Raw genomic sequence first — 12,485 nt, forward strand, 5'->3', positions numbered from 1 at the left:
TTAGTATACAGCTGACTTCCATTCAGTGTAGTTCAGTAGACTACAGTTCGTGGGAATGCCGTTCACATTAGAATAGCGGGTCTTCATTTATGATACGCATATTACAAAGAAATCGTACAAAATCTGTCACGCTGTATTTCCGGCAGTCGACAGTTGCAGCACTTACTGTAAGGAAAGCCAATAAATCACAAATTTAATAATAATAATAATAATAATAATAATAATAATAATAATAATAATAATAATGATACATAGTCTTTATTAATTTTACTCATTATTATTCACAATAAAATTTAATCCCTTAGATATTTTATTATACACATTAATTCTTAACCTACGCTAAATTTATTTTCGATTTATCAATATCTCTCTTCCGTTTGGTTTTACAATACTTCTTTCCTCTAAACAGTCTTTCTTAATATTCTCTCTAGTTATGTCGTTAATTCGTGGTATGTTTTCAACGTCTCGAGATAAGACTAAGTTGGATAGTTGAAGACGATGAATGACAGAGGGATTTTTCATACCCTTCTTATTTTTAGACATCATAGGCACCATTTGTCCCGCGCCGTGGCGTCGTGGTCTAAGCCATCCTGCATAGGACTCGCGTTATGGAATGCGCGCTGCTTCGAGTCCTCATGGGGGAAGAAATTTTCTCATGAAATTTCGGCCAGTGTATGGGACCGGTGCCCACCCAGCATCGTGATGCACTTGGGGAGCTACGATAGGTAGCGAAATCCGGTTACGCAAACCAGCTATAACGGCTGGGGGGCTCATCGTGCTAACCACACGATACCTCCATTCTGGTTGGATGATCTTCCACCTCTGCTTCGGCATGTGGCCGTGAGGCCAGCAGCCGGTTAGTCGGGCTTGGCCTTTCGTGGGCTGTAGCGCCACGGATTATTATGCGCACCATTTACGATTAATGAACAGTCACCTGCTTCTGAGAGTAAAAGCTGTATAAGTCATTCGTTATCTCCTAAAACCAAATGCTTGCGTGCGCCGTAGCATATAGTAAGAACCTTATGGTGGGGGTAAGTGAGCTCGCTTGCTATGAGTAGAAGCATAACGAGGGAGGGATGCTTTTCAATCCAATTTCTTCTTCCTCTGACACGCAGGTAGGTTTCAAGAGATACCGAATGGCCTGTAAGTGATTTTTAAGTACTGCTGCAGTCGTCCCCATCACCGCCACCGTCACTAACTATATGGATTGAAGGATCAGATCTCCTCGTTCGTTCCTATGTTACGTGTAGGCGTACAATAAAGTCGGTCAGTCAAACGTTTTCTTTAACTCTACAGGTTTATTTTTTCCGTCAATCGATACTGGAATAACTATATTGTATTTTATGTACTCAATTCCTTTCGAATGTCCAATGTTCTCACTTCGTTTTCGATTCAAGAGTCCGTAACATATTGTAAATCTAAGAACCTCACTTCTACTGACTCAGTTCATATCTTCTAGTGTTTGATCAGAGTCTAATACTGTATTTCAAGCTGAAAGCATACAGCAAGGTAAGGATGGTTATTATGCATATTTATTTGTAAACATTATCTCCTCGACATTCGCCGTGCATGTAGTAGACATTGTTAATCTGACGCCCAACGAGCTGTCAATGTGGCTCAACAGGGAGCTTATGTCGGTGATATATATAGCTTGGACACGTGGAGACGAGCTGGAGGCTGTCTGTCATGGACCTTTATGACTCTCTTGAATTAATGGAGCGTTGCCCGTCCTTATACAGAAGCGCATGAGATTTAATGCTAAATTAACTTCAACAATGGATCACCAACTTAACTACTGCCCTGTAGCCCCTTTAATCATTTCATGGTAGTCTAGTGGGGTACAACACTGGCACGCTACTCCGACAAAGAGCGTGTGTCTTGTTAAACGTTCCAAATAGTTCCTGTCTCCCTTTAACGTTAAAGAGAATGTGAAATATGACATAGATGCAGTGTTACATATCAGTATTTCAAATTTCTTATCATTATGTTAAATTTACAGTCAGAATGAAGAAAATAATAACTACCGAAATTGAATTTCTCGATCAGGCCTTCTTTTCCACACCATCAGGAATATGTACAGATACGGAAATAAAGTTCGAAGTTCCCTTAGTTTATAACTTTCGCTTATTGGAAATTTATCCTTTAAAGAGGTGGAAAAATTCAAATATCTTGGAGCAACAGTAACAAATATAAATGACAGTCGGGAAGAAATTAAACGCAGAATAAATATAGGAAATGCGTGTTGGGAAGCTTTTATCATCCAGTCCGCTCTCAGAAAAGCTGAAAGTTAGAATTTATAAAACAATTATATTACCTGTTCTTCTGTATGGTTGTGAAACTTGGACTCTCACTTTGAGAGAGGAACAGAGGTTAAGGGTGTTTGAGAATAAAATACTTAGGAACATATTTGGGGCTAAGAGGGATGAAGTTACAGAACAATGGAGAAAGTTACACAACGCAGAACTGCATGCATTGTATTCTTCACCTGACATAACATAATAATTAGGAACATAAAATTCAAACGTTTGAGATGGGCATGGCATGTAGCACGTATGGGCGAATCCAGAAATGCATATAGAGTGCTGGTTGGGAGGCCGGAAGGAAAAACACCTTTGGGGAAGCCGAGACGTAGATGGGAGGATAAAATTAAAATGGATTTGAGGAAGGTGGGATATGATGATAGAGACTGGATTAATATTCCTCAGAATAGGGACCGATGGCGGCTTATGTGAGGGCGGCAATGAAGCTACGGGTTCCTTAAGTAAGTAAGCTAATTTTTACTAACATTTTTAATATTAACTTGCCTATACCTCTGGATCAACGCCGTTTTCTACCCCGTTCCACGACTGGAGTTCGATGATACTGGCGTAATATACAAACAAATCACTTTAATAGGTATAGGAGGGAAGAAAAGTAGTTCATCCATTTACGTAAACTAGGAAATATTGCGCTTTTGAGTTTGATCATTTTCATTAGGTTTTTGTTTAATCAAAATATAGTACAGTATTAACAATAAGTGTTTTTACTCACGAACTGAGCTGTCCATGTGGACGTATTCATTATGCAGTGTATATTATACTGTCTACAGCACATTAGCGTGCAATATAGAGAATTAAGTTAAATTGAAAAATAATCATAATATGGATATTTAAACAGATTTTTTAAAATGGTGGCCGTTCATTTCGATACAGGCTTCAGTTCTAATGTGCATATTATCGCACTAAAGACTATTGTACCTAATCCAAATTACCAGTTTTGTTCTTCGTACTAGTAACTCATCTTGAAATAATTCCGTACCTACTCTATAAAAGAGTACCTTAGGTACTGTAAATTCAATCTTTAATTCTGCCCGACCCGAAAAGATAAAATTACTCAGGTCGTAGGGTCGTAGAAAGGGAGGAAATCACGTGACAGTTAATTATTTAACAAGGCTCTTTTATTCAAGTTATTTTAAACAGTTGTATAATATTACGTAGACGTCCAATTCCTAACAGAAATTAATGCTTTCAGAAAAGAGCTAAGACAGCCCACCCAGCCACTAGCTGGCGAATAAAAGCTGGTGGGGGGAAACCGGGATACGACGTAGGCAAATGGACGACAGTACCTGTGCGAAAATTATTCAATATTGAAAGCTCTTTCGTCACTAGAAAACGCGAACATATTTCTGGAACGTACTGTTTACTATGACCGTAAGGCTACTATGACTGTATAGTCTATGCGGTCTTGGATCTGTGTGGAGGACGGTTGAACTTCATTAGTAGAAGGGATGGGAGTGAAGTACATTCAAAAACTCAGGTGCAATAAAAATTGAAGTAAAAATAAAATGATGTCCCTGTATAGGACTATGTCTATCAACTGTGAAGATCTGTGTGTGCAGTTTGGGGGGAGGTTTCTACACGAGTTCATTAGTAGGCCTGGTTCCCTTCCGAGTATCTTCTCTATCTCTACGTATGGTAGAATAATATTGTTTTTATTTTTACGTAACCGCCTTGGTCTTATATAAAATATAAGCAACATTCTTAGAATTCGTCTTTGTTTTAAAAAAGAGTCAAAATCTTTGTTAGAACACAAGACTGTACTGTCAACTGCCAACTAAACAAAGATGTTCTCATTTCTTGCCAAGTAACCCAGGGTTCTTTCGTGGAATTGGCATTGAAGTTCATTCAGATTATTTCTCACACGGCTGGTCCTTCATTGTAGCATGAGTAAGACAACCTTGGCGTTTGGAACATAGAGCGAAACCGCCTCTCTTGAACTGGACAGCGATTAAATAAGATATTATTAGTTAAATCTTGCACCATCTTTTCCAAGTCCAACTTTTCTCCTTTATCATATCATGCTTAAATTTCATTATTATTATAGAATTACTTTTTTTCTTTCCATTATCTAAGCGATAATATTGAACCTTTCACTTTGTAGAACTTTGTACAATATTTTTCGTTTGCCATTTCCTCTGTGTTTATCTTCCTATATGAGTAATTAAATTAAAAATATATTTATTCGTGATGATGAATCTAGTCATATGCCAAAATAAAATCAGCACGTATTTTATCGAAAGGGACACTTTATAGACCTAAAAGGGACCTTCTGGATATACTTTTCATTAATTAGGCCTAATACAATAACAACAACAATCACCGGTTTCATAGCAACTATTTTAATGTTCCCTGAATGCTAGGAATAATTGACACATCCTAAAAAGGTTCGGATTTATACCCATTAGAAGGGCTCAGAGCCATAGCGGGCCAAGCGCCATTTATTAAAAACGGGGAAAGCAAGGGCTAAAGTTAAGTAAATACCATAATTTAATTAAGATTGACATATTATTTTATTTTAATAAGCATACTTTATCTTACTTGGTATATGTTTCGTTAAATTGTGGTAATCACTTAATTTTAACTCTTCTTTTCTCCGTTTTTAATAAATGGCGCTTGGCCCGCTATGGCTCTGAATCCTTCATATGTTCTTGGGAGATTCTGAAAGAAATTCCTCTAATTTAATTTTCAGGTTCTTAGAAATATACCAGCATTAGTCACGTGACATGACAGCATTTTTTTATTTAATCAACTCCTCTTGTTAGTTCGGGGCACGATCTAGCATCGCGGTTAAGCGTTGCTCTGTAAGCCGGGACATCGTGGGTTCGATTCCTGATGGGATCATGATATTTCTTTATTGATTTAATCCCTCTGGACACACTATGACCCTTGGCTTCACTCAGCCTCTAACAGAAATGAGTACCAGGATTATTTTCTTGGAGGTAAAGGCGGCCAGCTTGTAGGACACATATCCTTACTGTTACTAATGTTGATCATCTGCAAACATGGAAGCCTGAAACTTCCGCTATCCTGTGGGTCTCCATGGGATAAAGTGTATGTAACTTTAATTTCCTCTTATTAGTACAAGACATTGGATGACGTGAATATGTTAGGAGAAAATACACAAACGATTAGGGAAAACACGGAAATTTTACTTGAAGCAAGTAGAGCGATCGGTTTGGAAATAAATCCCGAAAAGACAAAGTATATGATTATATCTCGTGACCAGAATATTGTACGAAATGGAAATATGAAAATTGGAGATTTATCCTTCGAAGAGGTGGAAAAATTCAAATATCTTGGAGCAACAGTAACAAATATAAATGACACTCGGGAGGAAATTAAACGCAGAATAAATATGGGAAATGCGTGTTATTATTCGGTTGAGAAGCTCTTATCATCCAGTCTGCTGTCGAAAAATCTGAAAGTTAGAATTTATAAAACAGTTATATTACCGGTTCTTCTGTATGGTTGTGAAACTTGGACTCTCACTCTGAGAGAGGAACATAGGTTCAGGGTGTTTGAGAATAAGGTGCTAAGGAAAATATTTGGGGCTAAGCGGGATGAAGTTACAGGAGAATGGAGAAAGTTACACAACACAGAACTGCACGCATTGTATTCTTCACCTGACATAATTAGGAACATTAAATCCAGACGTTTGAGATGGGCAGGGCATGTAGCACGTATGGGCGAATCCAGAAATGCATATAGAGTGTTAGTTGGGAGACCGGAGGGAAAAAGACCTTTAGGGAGGCCGAGACGTAGATGGGAAGATAATATTAAAATGGATTTGAGGGAGGTGGGGTATGACGATAGAGACTGGATTAATCTTGCACAGGATAGAGACCGATGGCGGGCTTATGTGAGGGCGGCAATGAACCTTCGGGTTCCTTAAAAGCCATTTGTAAGTAAGTAAGTAAGTACAAGACATTACAGTTTCCGCTTTAACGTCTAAAATAGACTCGCTACTACTAATTCCACAATTTGGGACATCTGGCCGACATCTACGGCTGACCACTAGGATCCAGAATACAAAGCCGAGGTTACTTTAAAAATAAAATACAGTATGATTTGCGGAGAGAATACAAAACAATGATAAATTTAAAAATAAAGTATAATTTGATTTTGGAGAAACGTGAGATGAAAATACAATGAAGAATAATGAAAATAAGTAAAATATATATATATATATATATATATATATATATATATTACGTAGTGTTATACAAGTGATTGTGTAAAATGGATAATGAATCTCTCAATACTATTAGACAAATTTCATAGTGCCATATTGTATATCTGAATAACTAATTTTTACGAACACTTATCATATTATATGGTTTATCTCCAATAGCTTTTGTAAAAAAATTTTCTTTTTGTAAAGTTAAAATTCAAGATTTTATGAGTAAGTAATATTAAATACTTCTTGAACACTGTAGAATGTCTAGAATTTCACTAGGTACTTTATAAAACAATATAACTGGCATTTGCACTCAATGAAAGAAAAAGAAAAACTATTAATCACAAAATATAATAATAATAATAATAATAATAATAATAATAATAATAATAATATATTATTTATTTAATTATTTATTTATTGATATTTATGTGCTGGACAACAGCCATTGTCCAATAAAAGTCCAGCACAGTGATACAATTAATACATTAAAATGAACAATTATGGTACAAATTAAATACTTGTGTTAACAAGAGAATAAAGAGCATAGATTACAATAATTAATTTACAAGAATTAAAACTATAAATTATTAGGAAAAGGAGTTAATTCATACTACCAATTTGTGTATAAGGATTATGCAAATAATATTAGCAAAGACATTGCCATATTCTAATACTTCTATACATTGAATGGATCAAAATCGCCTACATGTAAGTTAGCATGTTTAATACATCTAGAGACCGGCGAGGAAGACTTAGAATTTCTAATATAGAAGAGTTTGTGATGTCTCATGTCCTTCATAGGAATACGAAGGCTGACACTGTTTAAGAAAGATTGACAATTAATGTCACCTTTGAGGACCTTACATAAGGATAAGTAATCGAGATCATGACGTCTGGCATACAGGCTTCGACATTTAAAGTGCTCGCATTTTTTATCATAGTTATACCCAGAGTTATTAGGCAGAAATCGGTACGAACATAATGAAATAAATTTCCTTTGTATATTTTCCAGTTTTGCCGAATCAGAACTAGTAATAGAGTTCCAAACTACAGATGCATATTCGAGTTTCGATCTCACAAATGTATAGTATAGTATTAAAAGAGAGTCAGGTGTTGAAAAAGATAAGTAATTGACCGAATTATTCCTAATAATAATAATAATAATAATAATAATAATAATAATAATAACAATAATAATAACAATAACAAATAACACTATACAGTACTAACCCTGGCGTTAGTTTTCCAGCGAGGGAACTGGGGCTGGTAGCGGCCTGTCACCTTGTCGATCCCCATCGTTCCGCGGTAATTGGGGCGGGGCTCATCCAGGCTCGTCATCCCAATCGTGCCCCACGTGAAGGCCAGCTCGCTGCACTTCCTCTTCCAGACCTGTGAAGATGTAATCAGTGGTGACGGCGAACTGCACAATACTGTCAAATTGTAATCATTTCACAGTGGACTGCGATGGTGTTTTCTCGGGTATATCGACCATGTGTTGGTATAGTCCGTGTCACCGTTTTTGGCGTGTGAAAAAGTAATGGGAACGTTAAGTGCGAGTGTTTTACATTTGCCGCAGTCAGTCTGACAACTGTGTTTGACAAATGGTTGATGTGACGTGTATAGGAAGTGGTACCATTCTCAGCTGCACTAGCAACATGTTCACAAACTGGGCACTATATATCTAGGATACACGCCAAAAACGCTGGCACCAGCTGTACAGATCGTTTCAAACTTTCCAAAACTCTTTCTATCTCAGGCATCATACTACTGGGTGTTCAGTCAAAATGTGTCATGGCTTGCTGTATGCCGTCATGTGGCTAGTCGATGAGCCTAGAGAATTCAATCTTCCTACACTTCCGCAGAGGCGTATTACCTATGTGCCAGAGAAGTTACCTAGCAAGTACGGCGTTCATTCTGAAGAGTACTTACTGATACGTACGGTAACGCCTGTAGTGGCAGGAATGTGAACTGTTTGGAAACACTTACTGAGGTGAGTTTTTTTCTTACTGTCGGGATACGGGAGAGGGTTAAGGCGATTACTTACGTATTTATTGACATTAACTTCGACGGTCAACATGGACACGGAGCATTTGATTTGTACTGTGGAATGTTGCCGCACGCAACCGATGATAAGAAATACCCTGCGTACGACTTGCCCGCGCAAAACGCAGTTCGAAAGAGGTTATGGTAGCACACAGACTTTACAGGCCGCCATCTGTTGCTACGACGTTCAAGTTATACCATACACGTTCTCAAGTTGAACGTCTTGATTAATAGGCAACTTCTCTGACATAAAAGCTGAAACTCGCTTTAAATCGCTGACTCACAACAGTGACGTCATGACACACTTTGAAATGAACACCCAGTAGTCCTCTGTGATTGCCATTACATCTAAGAAATTCGGTGGTTCGAATTCAGGATTTTGAGGGCAATAAAATTCCTAGAGCAGCTCGCTTTTGTAGGGAAGTAAATCGGGAAAATTAATGAACTTCGCTATTGCTTCAGATATTATTATTATTATTATTATTATTATTATTATTATTATTATTATTATTATTATTATTGTTGTTGTTGTTGTTAACTATTGCATGATATCTATAGAGTCCACGTCTGTGGCTCAGCGTTAGGACGTAAATCTTCTATTACGACCCTGATTCGACAGAAATGGTAAATTGAGTCCAGGTTTCTAAAAGAGTCCCTGACGCCTACAGGTAGTATTGTAAATGAAGTCCTGGGCGTTAGTGGTTGCTATGTAAATTGAGTCCCGGGTGTCAGAAGGTGTTATGTGTTATGTAAATTGAGTATTAGCATTACCAGCCTAGAATATCCTGGAGATACCACGTGGAGTTTGAAATATGAGCCATTAGTCCTTTAGTTTTGTCACATCTCACTTTCACCTTTTTCCAATAAATTGGAAGAAGTTTAAATGATACTGCTTTTTCACTGCATTTTAATTTTAGGAATTGCGCATGAGGTAATATGTCATTCTGACTTCGTTAATTGGAAATGCTAAACTGTTTGTATACATAAGAATTTTCTTAGTAACGACATTTACAAATCCTTGTTTGGAGAACAACTATAACGGTCCAATAAAGGCAAACTCACAACTTAATATCGTGTCATTGTTCTGCAGATGCATTTTTACTTAATTCTTCTGACGTCTGTCAATTCTCCACTCACCATCTCATCCACCTATTTACTTATTCTTCATCCAATTCGTCCACTCACTTACCATCTCATCTCATTCGTCCATTCATTTATTCCCACACCAATCCATGCATTCATTCTCTCCCTTACCTTCCCCACTCGTCACTTACTTCAGCATCCCTTCATTCATTCATTCATTCATTTACTTACTCCCTCACCCAACCCATCCAATTCATTTATTCACTCCCTCACCTCCTCCATTCAATCATTTACTCCATCACCACAGTTATCCACTCATTTCCTCATCGCATCCACTCATCAATAATTCATCGCATCCATCAATTCACTTATTCTCTCACACAATCCATCCATTTACCATCTCATCCCATTCACTTACCACCTCATCCCATCCATCCATTTATTCACTCACTCCCTCGTCCCATCAATCCATCCACTCACCACCTCATCCAATATATCAATTCACTTACTCAATCACCCAATTCATCCACTCATTCACTCCCTCACCCAATGCATATACCTACTTACCCCACCGTCCCATCCAAGCTCTTATTCATTCCCTCACCTCATCCATTCAGTCACTTATTCTATCATTCCACACATTCATGCACTTACTCTATCACCACATTCAATCACTTATTCCAACACCCCACCCATCCAATTACTTTCTCACCCCTTAATCAACCAATCAATCAATCAATCAATCAATCAGCTAATAAAAAATCTATCCATCCACTCAATCACATACCCATCCGTTCACTCACTCACTCACTCACTCACTCACCATCCATCCACTCATCTATAAATACAACCAGCCATCTAACCACTTATCCATCTGTGTACAATCAACCATCCACTGATACATAACCCATACGTCCACTCAATCAACCATCCATTCACCCATTCACCCAATTATTCAATAATCCATCGATACAACCAATCATCCATTCACTCATACATATATACTTTTGTTTTTTTATTACTAATCTATTTTTGTGTACATTTTATTCAATTGTCGGTTTCTGGTTTAATTATGTAAATCCTGCTTAATTGTAATCTAATACTAATATGTATACTAATGTGTTTATTTTTATTTTTACTGTGTACATTTTTTTTATTGAATTATCGGCTTCTGTTTTTATGTGATTCGTATTTGATTCTAACAACATTAATATGTATTCCACTATGTTTATTTTTATTTTATGAGGTAAATTTTTATGTAACTAGTTCTTTTGATCTCATTATGTACCTAAATTGTATCAGTATGTAATTAATTAATTCCGATCCAGTTTTATGTTCAACTATGTAAGCACGTTTTAATCCTGGTTGAGTGTAAGAGAAGGCCTTACGGCCTTAACTCTGCCAGGTTAAATAAAGCCATTATTATTATTATATACAACCAACCCTCCATCCATACTCAGCCATCCATCTACTCACTCACCCACCCACTCATTCATCTATTCATTCACCCATTCCATCCATACAAAGGTCTATACGCTCATCCACCCACATATCCGATCCATCCATCCATCCACCCACCCACCCATTTATCCACTATCCAATAGGTAATTGATTCGATTAATTCATTGGTAAATGTCTTTAATTCATCAATTTCTTTCACTAGTTTATTCATTAAAAGCAGAACTAACATAACGAAGCACTAAGCAGGATAAATAAACACGTAGATACATAGGCAGTTGTGAACCATGGAAGAACAGAAACGTCTATTCCACCGCATGGAACCACTGGGAATCCACACTATCGCAAATGAAGGGTGACGCGGTTCTCGCATATCACATTCCGTGACTGATGCTTGGTGTTAAGGAATTTCCTCGACTTGCATTACGTAAGCATCAAGTTTCTTCAGTTGCCGTACAGTCGGTCTGTGGTCTGCAGTTTAATCATGACAGAGCAGTTCCGTTATAGCGAAAGCTGATGTGTTGTGTTTAATTGAAACGACACTTTCCAGCCGGTGGAATTTGGCACGAGACATAACAGAACACTCCTGTACGTTGCACAACACGGGAACAGATGGCGTTGTTTACTTAGTCACGCCGCGCGCCGACGGGATGCAGCGGCATGCGAAGGAAATAACATGGAATTTATTATCAATTTTCCGCAATCATAAGCGGGACAGGAAGAACAAAACAGAGAGACTATAAAGTGCAGAAAAGGCGAAACAGGAAGTGAATGGACGAGATAGAAGGAAATAAATTAGATAAGAAAAGAAGAGGAAATAACAAAGAAAAACAGAAAGAGAGAAGAAAAGGGATGAAAGAAGAGAGAAAGTGAGGATGAAAGAAAGGCGAAAGAAAAATGAAAATAAAGTAGGAAATAAGAGTGAAAAGAAAGGAAGACTAAAATGGATAAAGGGAAAAGGGAGGTAAAACAGGCGGAAGGAAGTGGGAAAGAAATGAGAAAATAACGTAAGGAAATAAACAATCGAAAAGTGTGCAAAAGAAAAGGAGAAAAAAAGCAAATAAAGAGGCAAAAAATTATAAGAAAGTCTGTTAAGACAGAGTTAAAAATGAAGAAAATTAAAGAAATAAAGTTTACCAAAAAGGAAAAGAGGTAGGAACTGGGGAACAGAGAAAGACTGAGAGGCAGGGTACAAAGTACAGTGATTATTTAAAATTTAGATTTATTTATCGTCGCCTTAATAGGTTACATCGTGACTGCCTTTTTCGAATGGTACACTGGATTTACAATTTTTTTTTGTCATCTACTGGCCAGCAGCGCATGTGTTGCAATTTAGTGGTCATATACAGTACGAGTATGATGAGATTGCAAACATGTTCACCATTAGATTTTTTTTTTTTAAT

General features: G+C 37.3%; 1 protein-coding gene across 5 annotated transcripts in view; it reads right to left on the reverse strand.

Moving 5' to 3' along the window:
* Axs (Abnormal X segregation) overlaps positions 1-12,485 on the reverse strand; it is a 101,328-nt gene that overhangs the window by 29,751 nt on the left and 59,092 nt on the right. For all 5 annotated transcript variants that reach the window (XM_069842053.1, XM_069842050.1, XM_069842052.1 and 2 more), the window contains one exon: positions 7,729-7,887. In XM_069842053.1, the coding sequence (XP_069698154.1) occupies positions 7,729-7,887 (159 nt within the window). The remainder of the gene's footprint in view (positions 1-7,728; positions 7,888-12,485) is intronic.

Source organism: Periplaneta americana, chromosome 12 (genome assembly GCF_040183065.1).
Source record: "Periplaneta americana isolate PAMFEO1 chromosome 12, P.americana_PAMFEO1_priV1, whole genome shotgun sequence".
Lineage (NCBI taxonomy): Eukaryota > Metazoa > Arthropoda > Insecta > Blattodea > Blattidae > Periplaneta > Periplaneta americana.